We start from the raw sequence: 22,768 nt of genomic DNA on the forward strand, positions 1-22,768 counted from the left end.
ATCTGATTCAGTTTCATGAATCTGAATGAATCTTTAAACTGGACGAATGAATCTGAATCTCTATTTCTAAGTGCCACAAAACTTCAAAAATCCCTTAATCGTCCAAGATTTATGGCCAAATCCTCCAAAAGGGGCATGATCCTTCGTAGCTCTGAGGAGATTCATGAATCTTTTGAGAGTCGATCTTAGAGTTTAATCTTTGGAAAGTCGAATTCTGATTTGAATGACTTCTCACTAAAGAATCATACGAATTACCGTTTTCAAAAGCAACTCTTGTGTTGACGTTCGGATTCCAATACACCTAAGATCGTGGATCTAATCCGACTTGGGCCGGCTCAACCCGAGATGCACCGAACTGATTATCTGGCTAATTTGTAACACTCAACCTCAGTAAGCAATTAGCTAGACCTAAACGCACCGGTACCAAGAAGAGATCACATGAAAATCAATCTCCTAAATCTAATCTCCAGGAACACATATGAAGAAAGATGTCCATTATTGGTGAAGTCATGTTTAGTGTAGCGATCTTAAAGTTCAACGATAATCACCTTGCAGGAGACGCGGACAACATATCGTGACCGTTAGAATTCCAGCTTCTAAAGTGCGAGGAAGATTACATTCAGAGACCGGCAACGGGTCAAGGAAAAGAAACGAACGGCAATGGAGAGAATCCGCGGCATTCTTTCACCAGATTGGCGTCTCGTAGTAACATCAGGCGGATAAGCGTAATGTGCATTTCCCTAAGAACCCAGCAAACCCTCTCCACCCTTTCCAAATTGCATCTTCAAGCGAGCAAAATTGTTGCTCTCCCGATCGCGAACGTCGTCGCGACAGTAGCGATACGAAAACGCAAGACAAAACGAAAAACTGTTTCTCTTTTAGCTATCGTACGATCGTACGCTCCTCTGGGCAACAATGGCACGCGGTGTAAAGCAACTTCTACGGCGGCTAATAAACTCGGTGACGGTGGGATGCACTTGCAGGTTATCCTCTCCTCCCTTCTTCAAGGTGCATTCCCACGCGACGTACGAGAGCATGATCGTATGCATCTTAGAAACAGGACGAGAGTTGAAGTAGAAAAAAAACATCCTCCGAAAGACCTCCCCAAACAGCAAGGGGGAGCGACTGACATCAAACAAACTCACTAATGAGCTCACGTGCGAAACGAAAATACTCAGATTGGGATCTACACTTTACTACGATACAAAACATAAACTCGGCGACGCTCTTGTTTGTGATCACATTTATAAGAGCATGATGGAAAACTCTCAGAAGCCTACACAGTACATCTCAAGATTTGCAAAAAGTACACAACACATGGACGTTTTAATCACCCGTTCCACAGCTCTACCAACATATGCTGAGGTCAGCCAAACAAAAAAAAAAAACGCTTAAGGCAAAAGTACAATTTTCAAACAATATGTGACGTTGCGTTCACATGCTGTATGATGATTAAGAAAGTTGCTCGATGCCTATATCAGAACAAGTTCAGCACCTTGCTCATGTTATTCGCAATCATACGAGCAAGACCCAGATTGATTTTTTGTCTCGCGCATGTTAGAAACCGCAATGAAGATGTCATGGATCAACTGGTACTATCATTCTCTTATGCAGCACATTAGAATCGCAAGATTTTTGGTGTACGCTGGTTACGTAACAAGAGCGTCAATAGGTTACCCCTCACACCGCAAACAGTTTTTTGAGGTCAAAAGGATAAGGTGTGGCTGAGATGACCAATGACTTAATGACTCATACAGCAAGAGCAAATAGCTGGAATTTCGTAATAAAAACCAGAATATTACCGAAAGTATGTAAGCGTGGTATACTGTCTCGAAGGGTATCGTAAATTCCCGCAAACTAATAGCTAAAACATGGAGCGCGCAACTCCGTTACATTTCGCACCTCCGCATGTGTGCAATCGTCCCCTAAATAACCAGCATTCTGTTATTATCATGAAGGAGAGAGAATGAGAAATAGAGTGAGAGAGATTAAATGAAGAAAGGACGTCGCAATAGATAAATGCAGGGGTACCGATCGGTGGAAATTGAGAAGTGGATAAATATAGTTCTCTCTCAAATACAGGCAGTGCCCGAGATACACTATTATAGCGGACCGCTATAACCCGGGAAAAATCCGCGTAACTCAAATTTCCGCGTAAGTCGAATCCTGGTGCAATTTCGTTTATACCTCAAAGTCACAGAGTCGACTTCCTTCTCTGCATTTGATTTATGCAACGGATCTGGCGATTTTTACAAAGGTTACATTAAAATAAGCTAAAAACAAATGTTTCATGTGACATTAAAGATATTTTCGACCAATTTTTCACCATTTTGCTTAAATTTTGTGCTATAAACTAGCTCAGCTGTCAAATTTCCAAAAACCGCGTATATCCGAATACGCGTATAAGAGGATCCGCGTATCTCGGGGACTGCCTGTAATTCCTTTTGCGACCTATATGCGTCCCTTGCTAGTATACGTCATGGGATAGAAGCATCATCAAAAATCCGCTCTAGGAAGTAATGCGCAATCATACGAAGGTTAGAAAGAATGCACAAACATTTAAAATGTTCTGAGAGATCTGCTAATTACTACTTCACCGCGAAAGTAGCGATGCGACATACTATGACAGGCGTTTTCAATGATCTGCTTATCAAAATAAGACTCTAGATTTAAGTAGAATATTTGTGCCCGAATATCCAGATATCCAGAATACTGCAGCATTACAGCCCTTTTCGGTGACAATAAGAACGTGAACCCAAGAAGGAAGATTTAATATTTCATAAAATATTGATGACAGCCCTACAAAAGGGCATTTATAAATAAAGATTAATGAAAAGAAAGTAAAATATACTAACCCAAGTTGCAGGTGAGGGAGGCCACCTTGGCTCTACAGGTCATGAATTTGACACAACGCAAGCAGCTGTGCAGCAGTACGATTGATTGATGCTAATTGCATGATGCATCCGAATGGACTTGTTGATGGACGTGTGCTGTTGGCGGTTGAGGTGACGTTTGTTATCTTTAAATTTGTGTCTGTGATATTCACCAAACTCAGCACACGTTTCGCGCCACTTTCTGTTTTCCCTTCACTTCAGAGAGCACTTTGCACTTCTTCGCAGTTTGATTTGTTATTCCACTATAACATAACTAAAAATACAGAACAATCATTAGAGCAAGACGTGACACTTTCCGCACACGATACGTTTTCTTAGAAAAAGAACAATTTCTACGACATTAAATAGCAGGGATACAATAAAAACCGCCCCAACAATAGGAACCCTTTAATTTTCATCGGATCAGTCATCGGATCACCCAATAGAAGTTCAATACGCAGCAATCGATTTTCGGAGATAGTGTGGAATAAACCACTGCACCCTCCGGATTTATTAACACAGTACTCCGGCAATCAATTCATTCCTATTGGGTCGTTTTCGGGAAGTAAAATGGTAGATTCCGTACTTATCATATCACACGCGGTGGGGTCAGCAAAGTTGGAACAAGATAAAGAATCCACTAAACGTGTGCGAAGAATGTGGCATATGTACCGCTGCTAGCTTAAGACAGCTTGTGGACGTTTTGTTTGCTTCCTTTTTTGTGCGTTCTAGCCCCCTTCCCTTTTGTCCCAAGTGCAAATATCTTGCGATACGTGACACATCCGGGACAATTTTCACATACAACTAGCTTCTCAACAGCCGCATGTGCGCGCGCGCCTGCCCGCGCGCACACGCAAAACATTCAACCGGGAGTCCAAAGATCGTTGCCGAGTGACACAGGCGGTGATCGCTTGATAGGCCACAAACTCGCGAATCTTGCTGAATTTGACCATAACACTGGTGTTTCGTCTCCAGTGGAATTATCGCTATAAACTATACGCAAATCGCTAATGTTATGTGAGAAACAAACAGAGAACGTCACCCTCCTCTCCCTCTCCTCTCTTCTTCCTCAACCAAGCCCTATACACACCACCGGTGTTATCGATTTGTTTTTGTTATTTATAATTCTCTCCTGTCTGCTGTTTCACTCATACGTCCGCGCACTATCTATAGCTTAGTTGCCGGATTGCATCATGGGTACGAAAATGAGCGAGATAGAAGCTTATCATCGAGAAGGAATGGGAAACAAAACATCAGCTTTGGGAGTATCTCACAAGCGAAGGACACGGCAGAGTTCACCTTTCGTTTGTGTTATCATTTCTCTCGGCAGTTAGCACACACACACACACATCTCCGTCTGTTTCACCCCTACGCAACAGAAACATGTCGCACCTCTCCCTTTTTCTCTTCCAAATACTTTGCGGCCATTTATCTCACGACGGTTTGTGTCCACATTCTTCTCTTTTTGACACAAACAATTCACGCTAAAATAAGATCTATCAAAAGAAGAGTTCTCGATCGTTTTTCATTTTGTAACCATTAATGCATTAGAAAAAGTCAGCCTTTCCTTAGTAATGTTATTTTTTGTGTATAAAGGTCCACATGAATTGGTCTAATTATTAAGACTGGTATCAAAACCTACATATTTCATTATTATCGGCGGCATATCGAGTAATTCATTTGTGTTGGTTTCTGATGGTCTTCGAAGCTAATTTTCGCCGTAAGACTCGAGACTAGAATATTTTATGATCTCTCGTTGATGGATTTTGCTAGTTGTTACAGAACATCTCTCAAAAGAAAGTCACTTTCTGTAGTATAATTGACCTGTACATTACACTTTAATTAGCAGCGATCGTTGAGCGTCTTTAGTCTAGATTAAGATTAAGGCGAAAAAAGCAAGAAATCTGTTATATAATACTATTACTGGACAACCGTCCAGAATCGCGTATACACAACCGAAAGACCGAACTCTAATTGATCTAGTGAACATTCTTCAATTATCATTTAAAAACCGATTCCAAGAACACGAATAGATCTTCTTTTGTCTATGCTCACAAAATCAAAGCAAAATAAAGGTCTTCATAGCTGCCAAAACAAACGATCAGTTCGCATTAGTCCAGGTCATTATATATTCGGCGAAAACAGCAAACGGAATCAGAAAAGCAACAAGACGAATCGATTGAATTTCATTTTCGCACCCGGTAGTGGGATCCTACACACAACCACGTGTCTGCATAACTGAGTACTACCACACACACCGCAGAGCACGATCACTTGCATACACGACGCATCGCGATGATATTCATCAACAGAATTCCAACCGCGTGGCTATGATTAGGTTTGTTCTCGAATTGTACGTTTAACAAACAAAACACAAAACGCCACACACCCAGACGCCGCACAACAAATAGTGGCAAACTTGTTTTCCTAGCCACCGGAATGTGTTTCGCACTAAGAGCTCGCCTGAACTAACGCTTCCGAGCGATGCCGCACAAAATGGTCGTTTATGCGGTGCACTTACACACAGGTACAGCCTACCACATGTGTCAACCGGTGGAACTGCTTTATCGATGCTAACCGAATTAAATCACGCAATGGCGAACTGGGCGCACGACTTGCAGGGTATTTGAGTTTCCGCGGCGTGCTCGCCCGGTCAATACGCGTCCAACGACTACGAGCTCACGCAACAGTTTGAGCGGTGGTGCGCACCGCAAAGCTTCCGGAGCTGCTTTTCACCAACAGCGCTGCTCTGAGAATTTTTCCATTGTTTCAGTGTGATGAGAGAGGGAGAGAGTGAAAGAGAGCCGGACTTCTTTCTCTGACTGATCGTTTTGCAAGAATTTTTTGGAGCGGCTTTGTGATGCCATCCTTGTCACTCTGGTTATCTAACTACACGTGTGTCTCTTTCTCTGTGTGCGTTCTTTCGCTTTTCTCGCGATCGTTTAGTTGCTAGAATATCCATCGGTGATATTTAAAAAAACTGTTAAATATGGTTTAGAAGCATTTCCTGCTTTCATTAACGACCTTTGATTACTTCTGTTTGGATGATTTTTACAAAAATTACATTTTAATCAATTTAAACTTAAAGCCTTTCATATTCATAACCAAAAAACACATTTAAAAAACAACGATCGCACGCAGAGTTGATTCGTGAAGGCATGTGATAGAAGTTTAAAGTTTAAACATCAATTATAAAAATTGAGCTTCTGACGTTTTCATTCTTGCTTTATTCTTCTTTGAGGTACTGCAAACTCATAGGGCACATGACAACCATTGTCTGCCATTACAGACTTTCACTGACTCCCTGAATATTTCAATTGAATTTCAATACGTTGAAACATCTTCTGATCACCCAAATATGCCTAACCTACAGCAAGGAATACAGTAGTTTAATATTTATTTCAATGTATTTCAACAAATTGTGAACAGTTGTACTGCATAGAGTGTAAAATCCGGGGCTTTACGATATGTTATAAATGAATGAAAAGTAACGAAATATCTTGTTATACATACGATATTTGATATTGCGCTAGGAATGATTTGTAGCTGGGCAGAGATGTCCTTTAAACGTATGGTTGTTTTGCGTTTGTGAGATTCTGTTTCGTATGAAGTTCTGTGTCCTGGCTTCGAATCTTCCTTATACTCAATAGAGAGCTTGGTCCATTCTTAAATACTTCTTTATCTTCAAGCAACAATCCCTGGTTCATTTCCTGCGATTGGTAGTTCTAGACGTGGTTTCTATCATGTCTTTTTTTAGGGAAAAAATACGAAAATATTCTCCGGCACACTGTTCCCTCACACTCGACCGGCGCTAAGTAGGGTACCGTGCGGTATATCGTACAGAACGATCAGTTTCATCACGTTACTCAAATGCTCCCGCCGACGTTCGCGATCGGTATCATCTTCCGGCGGTTGCTGGCAGTCGCTCTTCAGTAATCCTTCGATTGGATCGTTGATCATGATCGTATCCAGACCCAAATATTGGCAAATGATAGGTTTGTAGCGATAAAATTGCTCATCATACCGCTTCCAGATGCGCTTGAGCAGTGACTGCAATAAGCTGCCGGACAGTAAGCATCGTGAGCCCGCTATTTTGTACGGCCTATGACTTTTGTCGAGTGCGACCGTAAACAGTCGTAGTTGCCAGGCGTCCATCGCTTTGTACGTTCGTTGTGGATTGTCTTGCAAAATCTACAAAAGGAAACGGAATGGATACGGTTAGTAGAAGAGCTGTAGTACATGCGCCTAGTGAATGCGTACCTGCGTCAGTCCGAGATATATAGGTAGTGCATGCAGACGATCGTCCAATACACAATCGGTCACATGGTATGCGTACAAGCTCATGTAATGACGCTCATGTTCGAGCGACCCGGCCGGTTCCAGCAAACATAGCAGTTTACGCGTATCAGGCGGTATCAGCAACATTCGCGTGGCATTGATCATCTCCGTCTGCCCCACAAGTTCCAGCAGCTTTAACGGCTCATAGTGCCAAAGGCTCTTTGCTGCAAGGCTGTGGGAGGATGAAGGTAACTGGCTTGTAATTGGACGTGCTGGATCTTCTTCATAAGACAAATATCCATTGCGCTGCTTCACATCCACCCGTTCATATTTCTTGAAGATACTCCTAAAGAAGATTAAAAACCCCCACAAAAAAAATCAATTGTTACTGAGGCAACAATGATACGTTTGTTTGTTGCACAGAATTTACTTACTCCAAAATCTGCCAATTGTATTGCCGATCGAAGCGAATATGCCAAAAGTTTTCATCGCACACCTCGATCCACGCCAGCGTGTCGAACTCTGGCAGCAGGCATGGTGCAAGCTTTTCCACCGGCGTCATATCCTTGCCGAGCAATGCATACCGAATTCGACACATGCACAGCTTGCCCGTATCGATGCTGCGAGGTATAAATATGCGCGGTTCTATAGCTAGCACATACAGATGCCGAAAGGCCTGCAGATGGTACCGGTTGTCGTTGCTATAGGTGGGAAACTTTGGAAAGATCGTACAGACGAGGGCAGCGATTGCGCTTGGTGACCGTGAGAGTGTAAAACGGCCACCGCCGAGAAACAGAAACCCGAGCGCCATATGGATAGCCATGTGCGAACCATACGTAACCTGCAGCACCCCGATGCGCGAACGTAACATTCTGACCGCGCGTAGTACGCGCAAATCCCCCGTTCCGGCCAGCACAAGCGACAGGGACAGCAACAGCACCATGCTGCAATTTTCCACCATCTGACGACCCACAGATCGCGCAAATTTGGACGATGTTCCGGCGCAACATTTGTGCAGCCTGTTACCCTGATCGATAAAGTATAGCAGATAATAGTTCAACGTTCTAACCGCTGTTTCATCGGCCGTGCCGGCGAACCGCAATCCGATTGCTATCGCACTGCCACACATAACGCTACAGTATGCCTGCGCATAGAGCACCTTCTCCATCTGGTCCGGTTGCTGGTCAGCTGAAGGTTCCAGCTCTTCCGCCATTTCGTCCAGCGGTGTCACATTCTGCTGTAACAGTTCCGGTATCTGCTTGTCCACCCAGTCGGGCGTCGGCTCTATACGATGCCAATTTATCAGGTGCAGTGCTATAGTGCGCAACTGTAGCAGATCGGGGCGCACAAACTGCAGTATGTAGTTGGTGGTCGGTGGTTCCAACAACTGGGAGATGGCCTCATTGCCCGTCGCAAAGTACATTAGCCCGAGAGCAAGTGTTGCACCAGGTGCGGTCACGTCCAAATTTACAGCCGAACCTTCCTTGATCTGGAACGAGGGCAACCGATACTTTTCCTTCTGCGCACCCACCATCAGGCGCCGGTTGTCGCCGTTCATGTAGTAGTACAGCGTATCCGGCAGTGCAAGATCGTGCAGCGATGATGAACTATCGCCTAGACCGAGCGTCACCAGGCCAAGGGCAAGACCGGCGGTCAGTGAGAACGATTCACGCTCGACATAGTTCTCCATTTCCGGGCCGGGCGGACGACCAATCTCCTGTAACAGTATTTCCACCATATGGCGCTTTGCCGTACCCTGGTATAGAAGCCCGACGCCCAACAGGGCCGCCACCTGCAGATTCTGCGTCACATCCAGCTCGACGGAGGTTGGTGGCAGTAATGCTTCCACGTGTATCGCGAGCAACCGCGTCGTGGTGAGGTCACCCGTGCCACGATGTGCTGCCGCCAGGCCAAGAAGCAGCCCGAGCCGTACCATCTCATCGGACCGTAGCATATAGTCGAAGATGCTGTAGATGGACAGCTTGCGCAGGTGGCCGGTAAGGCCTAGTGCCATCAGGAACCCGCCATGCTCGGTGGAGCTATCCGTGCCCGGTGGTAGCACAGTGTTGCGTACACTCTGCCGATTGTTGGAAATCCACGTCGAGGTAAGATGGGGCGTGTCGGGACAGATGCGTAAACCGGCCGCCACACCGTTGTGGAAGGCGGGCCAGAGGCTCATATTAGCCGGTACTTCTATCTGCTGTATTTCAATCGTAGTGCCACGCACTACATCACGCCCAGAAAGACAGAGGCGGGGAATTGGAACGGTTTGCGTTTCGCTCGGTCGACTCGAGAAGACGGTGAACATACCGCGACCGATCGACAACGCCATTGTTCGCAGACATAGCATGTACAGCCGGCGTTCCTGCTCCTCAAGAAACTCGTGATCGGGCACATTAGGTGGCTGCGGTATATTGATCTGTATGCGTTGCGAGCTGTTGAGAAACGCACGTACATCGTCCATGCGCCGATCATCAGGGAAGCGTAGCTGAAGAAACTCATCGTCCAGTCCACCCATACCATCATCATCGCGACCTTGACGAAATGTGTCGTCCTTGTGGGCGCTCGAACCCGTACCGCTTGTCGATGCACCGACAGCCCCCACTGCTCCACCACCGGTGCCACGTATCTCGATTTCGCTCATGTCTTTTTGCCAAGTGTCGATCTCGTCGTACTTCGGATTGGCTATGTATCGCTGCTGCGTGTTGTCGTTTGCATGTAGCTCCATATCGGGTACCCATTCTTGCAACCCACTGCAGACACTGTGTGCGCGCAGTTCTGGCCGCATTAACATATCGTAAAAGACGGCCTGCAACCCATGGGCCAAATACTCCCGGCACCCTTCCAAATAGTGCAACACTATATAACGCATTGCGATCGGCAACTGTTCTAGCTGGTGCCGTGTATAGCCGCGTTCGACAAGAAACGCCAACACGGTATCGCCCGTACGTGCAAAGTTGCTGTCCACTGTGCCTGGAACCGGGTCAACTTCCGTATCGCTACCTGCATTTGTTTGCAACGGAGGCTGCAGACACAGCTGTCTTGTGTTTTGTTGTACGAAGAATTCGCTCGACAGCATCGCCTTCAAGTGTTGATGGACCCAATCGTATGCTCCGGGGATGCGATAGATATAAGCCACCAACGTTAGCATATCGTAGCTAAAATCATTGACGCCGGATCGGTAAGGAAAGGGCGTTTCATCGTTCAACCCGGTCAGCATTCGCTCGATATAGCTGAGCACGTGCGGTGGCGAAGTTTGCGCTGCACCAAGCCGATTGAATATGGTGGAATCGGCAATAAGACATCCGTCATGCCGTCGGTAACGGTCAAGTAGCTCGGGAAAGTCGGTAAGGTAGTGCAGCTGGTAGGATTCCAGCTTTGCATCGGCTGTAAGACAATACAGGAAGCCCGCTAGCAACTGCAGCTCGTCCGTCCGACACACATTCATTTTCAAATCCTCGTAAAGCAGATGGAACATTTCCAGGATAACTGGGATGAAAGGGTACAGACCGTTTTGTTCGTGATTTTGATATGGTCGTCCACCGCTGATCGATTCCGAACGCACTGATACATCCTCTAATGATTCCGCTGTAGCAAGACGCATCAGAAATTCCCAATCAGCAGCGTGACCGTGAGAATTTTCACCACGGCGACGTTTCTTTGGTTCGTCGATACAGGCAGAACTGCCAGCACCGGAAAGTTCATGTCCACTAGCTGATACCCGATCATTCGCATCCGGGGGCCCAATCGGTCTGCCCATCATCGTGAACAGTAGCGTACAGAATAGATCCCATTCTTGGTGTGCGCTGAAACCGGCATGTGAACCAGGCACGTTACGTGTTCCATACCAATGGATTAGAAATTCATGAATAATCGCATTCGGTAACGCAAGCCGCATCACTTTGAGGCAGCTAAGCACGAGCTGCGATTCAGCTAGCGGTGCCAAAGCCAACCGCACCAGTTTGTCATTGGCGAGCATTAGTGTAAAGCGCGACCCAGTCGCATCACGTAACTTTACAACTGTGCTGGTGTCGGGAGCCATGTGTACGTTTGCGGTGGAAGAATGCTTTGGCTTTGCGCCGCTAGCAACAGATCCGGGCAGGTAGACTGGACGTACGGGCGATAAGAGATGAATTTCCTCCTCAAATTTTCCATCCACGACTGATACGTTCGGCAGTAATGTGCTACGGCGCGGGAATCCTTCCAGTAAGGTAGCTGAACCCACCGACGACGCGATTTTTGTACTGCTTGATGTTTGGTTTGTACGTACCGGAATAAAGGACGCCCCTGGTGTCTGACCGGATCCAACAGTGTTCGCACGGAAACAGTCAGTTTGGAGACCTGATACATGTAGCTTACCTACTGCAATTGGGCCACTGTACAGCATCAATCTACCCGAGGACTCTAGCACCACGATCATGTTTATGTGGTCGAGCGCGATTGCGGAACGGGCCGGTATCATATAACTATGTAATGCGCTTAGGTTGGTTTCGTTGTATTGAACAAGCGTAAGCCGGCAGGTACGGGACTGCAGGAAGCAAATATAATTGTTACCAACGAGATCGGTGTGCAGAAAACCTTCAGAACCCATCTCGCCGTCCGTTGAACTGAAATTCGACACAGAAAATAAATACGGATAAAATGAATAAAAACAATGACCTTGTTATTAGATAAAAAATAAGAAAATTTCAAAATCGTTAATTAATTGAAAATCACACAAACATTGCGTTCGACAGTAATTATACTAAAATTTCATGTGACCGCTAGATTAAAAGAAAAAAAAACAGTTATGTTACCTCCATCGTGGAATGGGCATTGTTCCGGTTTCGGCGCCACGGCTAATAGCATCCACAGTCCACACATGTTCCAGGCAGAATTGAGGTGCTAGCGTAGTACGCGTTTCCGGCTGTTCAGGAATAATACAATTACGATCCATTCCAAACATAACATCATCACCGGTGCGAGTCGGTTGGTCGGAAAACGGATTATTGCCCAACGGGAACGAATTGATCCAAGACGATACAGTCGAACCGAACGTATGTTCGAGTTTCGTGCTTGATCCCAACATCTTCGTCTGCGCTTGTCTGTGATCGGTGGTTGATTCATGCCCTGCGTCTGAGGGGGGCTGATTGCTGTTATCGTCTTCCGACTCCGTATCAGCAATGTTATCTACGCATTCTATCATATCAATTTCATCCTCGGCGGCAGGCCGCAACTTGTACACATAGTGCTTGCCGCTTATTTCATCGTACAGCAGCACGAGCGATACTCTTTCACTTGAGAACACCATACGATAGTTTGGCGAATCCAAGAAGTCAAATTTGGAACCGATCGCCAACATTACAGGTTTCATTTCTTCTAGCGGGAAGGTAAGTGTAAACAATCGGGGCCATGATACGCCTTCCCGGCTTGTCGTTACCGAGAGGCTTGCGTTACGCTCGAGCATTATACCTTCCGGTATCATCCAGACAGCAGACACCGGACATTGCAGCATTGCTTTGTACGTCTCACCACCGTCAAGGAATACGTGTATCGTGTCCTTATCGATCAAGCAAATAGCGTCCAGGTCGGACTGGCTCTTCCCCGGCAAGGTCGTATCTGGCCGAATGAACCGTTTTGGACAGAAAAACGCGAATCTGATTGGAGTATCACATGTAAAGGTAGTTTGCGGTAGACCTTGGGATTCGTTTCCCATACAATGCGTCCACACGGCCGTGTGACCTTTCACATATAATTCTTCTTCCTTGCAAAGATGTGGTGTTGACACTCCATCCCAGTCAATGTTCTTCAGGCCCGTTTCGATTGGCTTTTCCCGCAATCGAAAAGATTCGACCGGCTCGTTCTCATCTAACGAGATGTTCACGTTTTGCAAGCGCTGTAGCAACACAAAGTCAACTGGATGTCCGGTTATTGCTTGCTCGTCTTCTACGTTCGGCCCAGGATGATTTTCCACCACCTGACGGCCTCGTGGAAAGTATTCCTGAATGGGAAACGAGTAATAAACGAGTAGTAATAAATAATGTTTGAAGAGTACGCGTACGCGCAGTGCTATGCTCATACCAGCGGTTCCGTGGCGGTAATCATTGTTTCCTTTTTATCATCCAGATTTGCAAACTTATCCGGCCGGCGGCGTCGACGACGGTGGTAATGGTGGAAACATAACCAAACAAAAAACGACCGGACAAAGAAACTAATTCAATCTCGAGTTGTATGTTAAATTCCTTCAGGAATGTTGCCTACGGCAAGAAATTAAACAATAACGAACAGTAGAAGCACGTAAGCCGCTAAAGAAACAGCATCACTCTAGTGTTGGGCAATGTATAGATGTATATATAGGCGCAACCGCATTTGTTGCTTGGATGCGATCATTGATTGGAGTAATATGGATGACAACCAAAACACAACACAACCCAAGCTCCAAACGTCACACGAAAGGGCGACGGTAGCCCGACGGGCGTCGAAAGGGACAGATTGAATTAATTTTCCGAAAAATTAATTTTTTCCTCCGAAAAATTAATTTTTGCTCCGACAAATTAATCGCTACTGTCAAAATCGATTAAAGCTCTGGTACCCTTTAATTGTATGTATTTGTGGATCAAAATATTGTGATAATTACCAAATGTTTACTTAAAACTGTTTTAATATTATTTTTTAGCAATAGAAAGCATACAATTGTATGACGACAGATGTTTTACCAAGTTTGACGGCATTTCTCAGAGCACCTCCATAGAACGCCATACGTTTGTATTTGTCGTTGGTCGTATACGACAAATCCCAGAGCAGGCCCTAAGGCAGGTTTTGACATTTGCCGCAGCCAAAAAATTGGCAACGCTGCCAAAAACAAAATTTTCAGCTCCATCCCCTCCCCTCTCACCCTTCCCTCTTGGTTCTTTTTTTCTTCTATGCATCCCTCAATCATTTTACCGTCTATATTTAGAATCGAACTCGTATTGTGTGTGTCTGAATCTTCAGTATCCCAAATAGCCTGAAACGTTTGAAATCGAACCATAACGCTGCTAGAGGGCTGCTTAGTGAAAAAGCGAACCGTGTGTGAACCTTGGGGGTGCTTAAACCGCACGCAGCGCACGATGGAACTATTGAGTTCCAAAGTAGTCGGTTAAAGGTTCCCGACGGAACTATGCGGTTCTTTTGGAAGCACACGGTACTCGATGGAACTTTGTTTACAATTTGATAGCTCTACTGTCAAATGACGGCTCCGCAAACGACGCCATCCGTTTCGGGAAGTTGTAAGTGAAAATAAAATGGTTTTAATCCGCGTTAAGTTGCATTAAATCAACGTGCTGGATTCCAATTCGCATCTGATTCATGCGTACGATTAAGGATGAGGGTCCTCCTTATGTACTCCAGTCATCATATCCTTGCGATCGCGAGGTTATCTGCTCCTGCAACATAGTTCGTAGCGCATACTCTTCTGTGATTAAGGCTCACAAACTACGGCAAAGTTCGTAGCATCCGCCGATTGAAAGTGGTAATAAGTGGCATTCGTTTGTTTTGTGTTATTGTGTAATAAAAAGTCAACGATACATAAAAATATATATACAATTATTTTGCAATAATTTAATAAAAATCCGAAATAACAATTGATACCTAAATAGACAAAACATAAAAAGCAATGTACACGAAAATGTTAATTTTTTTCATTCAGATTGGTATCATTCATATATGCATTTTGTAGGGTGTGACGTAATAAAACTAAATGGCCGAATTAGTAAAGTAGTTGTTCTGCTGTTTCTGAAAACCCCTAGGTTCGAATCTCAGAAAATGATAATTAATAAATAAGAAAAAAGAAACATAAAGCCATAAATATGAACAGCTCCACCGTGTAGTCAGGCATTCACATTTTTTGACGTTTTGGCCGAGGGCTGCTTAAAGGTTGCTTAAAAGTTCGCGGAACTTCAAGGCTGATTATCTACTGCAAACGACTTATTTAAAGATCGATCTTTAGCGTTGCCAAATTGGCTGCTTAAGCAAATCTGGCTACTTGGGAGCTTACCAGTAATAGGGTTAACACAATCCACAACAAACTTTACCAAAATCCCAATTCCTGTGTTTAAAGTACTGCTCTGAAAACACTAAGTTAAAATTTGCTTCTTGTTTAAGTTTTTTTTTCATGGACAGCCTCAGTCAACACCGATATGTTTTATCCTCTCGGTCGAATACCTCAAACGTTAATGTGAGAAGGATAGTGTTCGGTAGCTCGGCTGTGAAGAAATATACCGGGTATAAGGCTGTCTCCACATGGGCCGCCGCGGTACCGCGGAAAACGCGTATAACTTGTATGCCACCTCGCCGCGCTCGGCTATCAAATCTCCGCGGAAGGCTGTCAAACGGGCGATCCGCGGAAACGCTGCTTTGTTCAAGATGGACAACTCTTCGGAACAGTAGCCAAGAAGATTTGACAACCGATACAGACAGAGCTGAGCCGAGCCGAAGTTCTGTATTGACAACGAAAGTTATACGCGTTTTCCGCGATTCCGTGGCTGCCGTGGCCCGTGTGGAATCGATCTTTATTCATTTTAAGAATTAATGTATTTGCTTCCAATTTGTTCGCCTCCAAATTTATTATTCTTCATTTCAAAAAGTTCTTGCACTGGGAAAGATAAAACGAAAAAATGTGTATTTCACGCATGTTTTTCTATTTTTTGTGAAATATGTATCCATCGCATTCCGAACTTTGATATACGGCCCGACCGTTCTAACGATTCATAAAAAAAACCACCCAACTTTTGTTTGAACACAGAGGTTACATCACACCTCTTTTTTATATAGCTTGAATTTGGTTCATTGGGTCACGTGTGAATGACAGTTTAATTGTCATACGATGTCGGGGTTTGCTTCGCAAGTTTTTGTTTGGGTGAAATAAGAGCTGTATTATAATCGTTGTGAAATCGAAGTTCTTTTATTCTGAAGTCTTCATCAATCAAATTCTGCAAATTATAAGGGTTTTAGGCATTTGTAAGTATAAGCTTTTATAACAAAAGTAATGTGCTTCGTGAATTTGTCTGTAATTACTTTAGAGTGCTCATCCCTAAGCTGGGTCCTTCTCTGTTCCTTCCTTGCAGATCCTTCCGTGCTAGTAAACGAGAACACTCGCGAAATTACTAATATCATGGGTCAATCTATTAGTTTGTTGCCAAATGTTGCTGCCTCGACTGTGGATTCTCAGAAAAACGCAACCAAGGAAAAACCCAAGTGCAAGGCCTGCTGCGCTTGTCCAGAAACGAAAAAAGCACGCGATGCTTGGTATTATAATTTGTACAATGTTATGTAACAATATTTATTCTAACGAATTGCTGTACATGTTTTACAGCATAATGGATCAAGGGGAAGAAAACTGCAGCGAGATGATAGAAAAACATAAACAATGCATGCGAGACATGGGCTTCAACATTTAATGCATCCTGTAAGGAGGAAAGCAAGATGCATAATTGGCGATTTATTATTTGTTTCCTTGTTTGTTTCCTACGCAAAAACAAATAACCATACATTTGTTTGCACACTTAATAATGTAAATTAAAACAATATAAGCTTATAATTCATCATTAAAAAGATGTAATAGTTGTCTGTTCTTATTCTGTTGTAAATAAGTATTTTAACATTAAAATTCCCTGATTTTATCAATCTAGAGAAAAAGGATTGATTTTTTTCCTTTGTCAATTCAAGAAAAATCATACCAACTCAAAGAATTTGTCTGCGGCAGCAAGAACATAATGACAAGTATCATAGATTCAAAATGGGGTTAGATCTCGTTAAATAATAAGAATGTATTATTTATTTATGAGATTATTCCTTTTCGTTGATACGCTTTAAGGTAGCGGCCGTTCTTTATGAATAAAAAGCTCTAAAGGTGATTAGGTTATAGTTTCTCTATTAATGGAGATTATTTGTTATTACATGTGGTATAGTTTTGCTTCGGCAATACTAAAAATAAAGACTTTATTATAAACAATTAGAATGCAACCTCACTCATTTGCAATCCACCCCAGTGCAATATCTGTATAGATTAATTCATTCTTGCATTACGTATATTGAATTGAGCATTATTTTTTTATTTAGTTAGAACGACCAAGCCCGTATCGACTTATTTTTACCACTTAGCCGGATAGTCAGTTCTTGCCAGTCCGGGAGGGACCGGCATCGCTACCAATACACTGTGGCGAACCGACCACAACTCCTAGACGCATCAGAGTACCTTCGCAGGAACTCAACAACAGTTAACAGTAACAAATAGAGAACAGTCGCAATCCCCAACAACAACAGCAATTCCTTGAATACAGTTCCTCGCCCTTGCAAGCGCAACTGCGCAAGCAGTTGCACTGGAAACAATGCAAGGGATTGTATTCACGGATACAACACACACACACATCCACACACGTGCAGCGTTAGCAGTCTGCACAACCGCAGCGTGGATCAAACAGCCAACGCGGAAAGTTCTGCTCCTTCGGTTGCGAGGATTTATAAAGTTCCATAATAAAGATCAAAAAAACATTTGTCGGCCACAGCATTGGCTACAACACCACCGGACCGCGCCCAATTAATCATGCTTTGTAATATATAATATATATTCATATATAGGCTCTAGACCTGTAATCCTCTTACGCAGCAATACGACGGCTATCGTCAAACTAAAATGAAATGAGTGAACGAAAATAGGTGAAGATATTTTTATTGAAAGAATTGGTAGTGCCCTGGATACAATGTACCTGATACATGTAGAATAGGAAATTAGACTGTACATTTATGCTATCCTACAAAAAATCAAGCTTTAGCAATATAAAGAGGAATCACAACAATGCCTGAATCTAAACAAAAATCAGTTATTATTCAAAAGGTATATGTTGCAAATAGGTACATTCGCAACGTATACAGCATGTCCAGCTACTGTATGCGTGTACTGTAGGATTGCTGTCCGCAGTACATTTTCTGTTCAAAACCGTTTCTCATCTCATCGTTCAATAGACCTTGATCCATCGCTATGTACACTGAACACACAGCATTGTGTTAAGGAGCGTCCAGACTGTAGACCATAACAGTTATACGTAACCAAATTTTGTTATGTTATACTTCCCAGCATGCAAAAGACAGCCGGACGGGCTAACATTGTCGATTTACGCTACACAGTTCAAAAGTGCACGTGTTTTTAAGGTGTTTTTACTGCATTATGGTCAGCATTTTTATCTTATATGACTTTAAGAAGATTTTAACTAATTTTACAAACACGTTTTATTAACATTCAGACGATTTTTCAACATTTTGCAAGTTTTAGCCCACCTTCGGGGGCACTGCTATTGTTGATGTTGGTACCTTGGGCAGCATATTGGTTGTCACACCTTCACCAAGAAGAAGAACAAGAAGCTCACGTAAACAACATGAGAGAAGCCGCTGCAGAAGCGAACCAGTTTTTTCTGCAATTGTGTGAAATACAGTTGTTTCCATGCAGAAAATAACAGTGAGGAGTCTTCTGCAGCTTCTACCCTTGCGAATAAAGCGTCATTCGCTTCTGTATCACTACCATGTTCGTGCAACTGGTTCCACCGTCATGATCATGCTGCCGGCAGAACCAAAGGAATGAAAGAAATTTATGTCGTATGAATGTGCTTTTTTACTATGCTACAGGTTCATCCTGTACCCGAAGAGGTCCTTAAACACGTAAATGACCCTGTTACATCGCACAACAGCTCCAGTGCCATCTTGCAGTGGTTAAAACGGGTTACAATTTTCTTCAGCGATACCGACCACTGAATGTGCATGTGATATTCTGCGTCATAAAAGAGACATTATAATCGCACGAATGGTTTGCAAGCAGAGTTCTTGCTACATAATATTTGCTCTTATAATGTATTTACAATAGTTTACGCTACGATCACACGAAAACAAGACGAGACAAACTCATGACGGTAATGATGATGCTGTTCCACTGGAATCAGTGGCTGAAAATGAATGTTAAATACAGACTATTTATACCGCCATTCAATTCAGGAAATACTTTTCGCTGAGGCCGAGGCTTCAACGAAACCAAAATACATACCGACTTTTTACTGCACCATCAATTTGGTGCATCTAGCGCAAATTCATGACGAAGACATACACCGCAGTGCATATTTCGCTTGACTCCATCATGGGTGCTTTTATAGCCCTATATTAGCCCCCAATTCAACACAGACGTAAAAGACAAATACATAACACATTAGAGATTCAAACACATACAATACGAGTTCGATTCTAAATATAGACAGTAAAATGATTGGGGGATGCATAGAAGAAAAAAAAGAACTGGTAGGGAATGGTGGGAGAGGGGCAGGATGGAACCGAAAATTTTGTTTTTGGCAGCGTTGCCAATTTTTTGGCTACTGCAAATGTCAAAACCTGCCTTAACCATCGTTATTCGGGCGCCCGACGGTACCAATTTCGGGCGCCCTGCGGGAGCATTTTCGGGCGCCCTTTCGTGTGATGGAGCGTCCAGACTGTAGACCATAACAGTTATACGTAACAAAATTTTGTTATGTTAAGGAGCGTCCAGACTGTAGACCATAACAGTTATACGTAACAAAATTTTGTTATGTTATACTTGTTACGCGTAACAAAACCAGAATAGCGAAATGTTGAATCCGTACCGTAACATATGCTCGAATTTAGCAAGTTCGAGTTGTTTTGCAACGGAAACCATTTTTAAACATTGGCGGTTGATCTAAGCACTGAACTAAACTTTTTCCCATGGCCTTTGTGCGAAATAATGTATTTCAGCAATAAAATAGATTCTTGTTACGCTACGCGGGGGATTTTGCGTCCACACTTGTTACGGTCCGTTCAGTGTTGCCAAATCATCCTAAAACGCAATTTTATGTCAATTTGGTTGCCAGAAACGCCGATTTTCTGCTCGAAAACCATTCGAGCGTATGTTACGCTTACAGTCTGGACGCTCCTTTAGATCCCGCTGCTACCCGAGTAGTCCTGGCGGATTTATTCGCTTATAACTTTTTTTCTCCGAATCGTAGCGATTCAAAACTTGATAAATATATTAAATTCACGGTAGTTTTCAATGAAATATAGGTGAGGCATTTGTTAAAAATTATTTAATCGGATATGAAAACGGATTTGAGGTGAGGGGATATATCAATAGCAATGTAAACTAGAAGAGCTCATTTATTTTTGTTCTGAACATTGCATCGATATTGATTTACGTTTTCAAAAGTTAGAAGCTTCCAAACTTTCGTTTTTTGTTATCCAGTGACAGGGTTACCGACCTTTTTATTATGTATACCTTGAACTATATGTATACCTTGTCACATCTCGACATTATTTGTTTAGCTTGGTCGTAGATTCATTGGGTCCGGAATTTATCTGTCATGATCTGATTGAGGAAAATAATACATGTGCGTGATATATTCAATATGTATCGAAGTGTTTTAAAATCAAACATATTTCGAAGTAGGCTAATACCTATTGCTAGGCATTTTCAATTGAATAGCATTGTCCAATGTAATACTATTGTTTCGGCGAAAATATCCAGCTCAGACGAAGTGTACAGAGAATGGAAAGACAAAATTGTGTACAGTTCGTTCATAGAGAACAGCACTTTAAAACTGGGTTACAAGCAAAATAAGATTATGGAGTCTAAACTAAAAGAAATGCAAAATAGAAACATAAGGAAATCTTGTGAGATCAAACCTTTTTCCGTAGCTATGAAGCAGTTACAAACAAAAGAATTTAATGAATTGTTTGACGATGGAAAGATATCGTTGGAAAATGCTGAAAATGCATCTGTCTTTCATATGCCTTACAAACAAATCGGCCTAAAAGTGCAAAAGCAGGATGAGTTAGCTGATGAAAACAATGATAAACTATTTACTGGAGAATGGATGTCTGATTATGAATATTACGATGAACATGACCAGGATGCTCGATCGCTTTATGGGACACCCGATCGTACTATACCATCTGCGAAAGTACCATGTGGAGGATGTGGTGCATTGCTACATTGTATCGAACCCAACATTCCTGGCTATTTACCGAGTGAATTATTTAAAGGAAAATCAAACGAACAATTGTTGGTAAGAATGTTACAAATGCACTATTATAATCAGCTTACCGTTTTTTAATGCTATGATTTTTTAACACATATCTTTTACACAGACTACCATATGCCAAAGGTGCCATTTTTTGAAAAATTATAATGTTGCGATAAACGTGACGGTTTCTGCTGATGATTACATCGAAATGCTATCTACTATGAAAACAGAAAAGGCTCTAGCTATTCTCTTGGTCGATATTTTGGATTTCCCCTGTTCAATATGGCCTGGACTAGCCGAAATATTAGGACCTCAAAGACCCATAATTGTTGTAGGGAATAAAATCGACCTTTTGCCGCAGGATTCTTCCGGTTACCTAGAAAACGTACGACACTGTTTGACCAAAAGCATCATCGAATCGGGGTTTTCCAGGAACAATATTAAGAACGTAGCGCTCGTATCAGCCAGCACTGGATACGGTGTGGAAGAATTAATCACGAAAATTCACAACGTCTGGGGTACACGCGGAGATGTGTATTTAGTTGGCTGTACGAATGTGGGCAAAAGCACTCTTTTCAATGCTCTGCTTCGGTCAGACCTGTGCAAGGTTCAAGCGACAGATTTAATTCAAAGAGCCACCGCAAGTCCATGGCCAGGCACAACTATACGTATGCTTAAGTTCCCTATTATGCGTCCATCTGACTACCGATTATATCTAAGGACAAATCGACTGAAACAGGAGCAATATATACAGAGGGCGAATCAGCGTTTAAGACGCGAACAGTCGAAAGCATCGAAAGATGTTAAACATCCTACACTACTTGGCCACATAGGTCGTACTTTCGTGAGGGAACAAGAAGAAGCGTTCGATCACTTTTCTTTGAGGCAAAGCAGTGGTGGGCCAACGCCTATACTCACATTGAACGAGAAAAACGAAAAGTATATAAACTCGAAATGGTGCTACGACACACCAGGCGTCGTCCAACCCGATCAAATACTTGATCTGCTCACTACGGAGGAAATTCTGCTTACCATTCCCAAGCAGATGATTCGACCAAGAGTTTACCTTCTAAAAAAGGGTATGACTTTATTCGTTGGCGGTTTAGGACGAATAGATTTTCTAGATGGTCCAGACTTCATACGCTTAATTCTATATGCGTCTCATACGCTTCCAACGGTTATTTGTAATACATCGGATGCCTGTACGTTGTACAAAGCACTGCTTGGCACACAGTTACTGGGCGTACCGTTTGGTACTGCGGTCCGGTTGGCAAAGTTTCCATCTTTAGAATCCGGTCCAAACATCCTCGTACATGGTACGCTAGAGAAACATACTACCGTCGTGGATATTTTACTATCGTCCGCCGGATGGGTTGGTGTGAATTTGCCTAAACACGACGAAGCAATATTTCGCGCCTGGACGCCTAGTAAAAGAGGCATATACGTTCGACAACCAGCGTTACTACCTAATGGACTAGCTTTACGAGGAAAACGAATACGGGGTTCATTAGCCTACCGGTTAGGTGAGGTGTTCAAACCCCGTTAGAGTCAAGTCATATAATAAATTTGCTGTACAGCCTATCTGTG

At 43.2% G+C, this 22,768-nt stretch overlaps 2 protein-coding genes across 2 annotated transcripts; one reads left to right on the forward strand and one right to left on the reverse strand.

The window, feature by feature from the left end:
* Positions 1 to 6,089: 6,089 nt before the first annotated feature.
* LOC128306776 (anaphase-promoting complex subunit 1) lies at positions 6,090 to 13,235 on the reverse strand. Its single transcript, XM_053044388.1, has 5 exons — positions 13,212 to 13,235; positions 11,948 to 13,131; positions 7,586 to 11,758; positions 7,134 to 7,497; positions 6,090 to 7,064 (listed from the first exon to the last, which is right to left on the reverse strand). The coding sequence occupies exons 1-5, from the start codon at positions 13,233 to 13,235 to the stop codon at positions 6,669 to 6,671; spliced, it is 6,141 nt and encodes a 2,046-aa protein (XP_052900348.1). The 3' UTR covers positions 6,090 to 6,668.
* Positions 13,236 to 20,532: 7,297 nt separating this feature from the next.
* On the forward strand, positions 20,533 to 22,727 carry LOC128306839 (nitric oxide-associated protein 1). Its single transcript, XM_053044461.1, has 2 exons — positions 20,533 to 21,223; positions 21,306 to 22,727. Exons 1-2 carry the CDS (start codon positions 20,564 to 20,566, stop codon positions 22,725 to 22,727), a joined length of 2,082 nt encoding a protein of 693 aa, XP_052900421.1. The 5' UTR covers positions 20,533 to 20,563.
* Positions 22,728 to 22,768: the final 41 nt, after the last annotated feature.

Source organism: Anopheles moucheti, chromosome X (assembly GCF_943734755.1).
Source record: "Anopheles moucheti chromosome X, idAnoMoucSN_F20_07, whole genome shotgun sequence".
In the NCBI taxonomy this organism is placed as follows: Eukaryota; Metazoa; Arthropoda; class Insecta; order Diptera; family Culicidae; genus Anopheles; species Anopheles moucheti.

Excerpts from the sequence above, each read along its gene's own strand:
- LOC128306776 (XM_053044388.1), bottom strand. The coding sequence starts at position 13,235 with ATGATTACCGCCACGGAACCGCTG. Across the intron at positions 11,759-11,947 it reads ATGCCCATTCCACGATGGAG|TTCAACGGACGGCGAGATGG; the intron begins GTAACATAACTG and ends GTCGAATTTCAG. Across the intron at positions 7,065-7,133 it reads TATATCTCGGACTGACGCAG|ATTTTGCAAGACAATCCACA; the intron begins GTACGCATTCAC and ends TTCCTTTTGTAG.
- LOC128306839 (XM_053044461.1), top strand. The coding sequence starts at position 20,564 with ATGTATCGAAGTGTTTTAAAATCAAACATATTTCGAAGTAGGCTAATA. Across the intron at positions 21,224-21,305 it reads AATCAAACGAACAATTGTTG|ACTACCATATGCCAAAGGTG; the intron begins GTAAGAATGTTA and ends TCTTTTACACAG.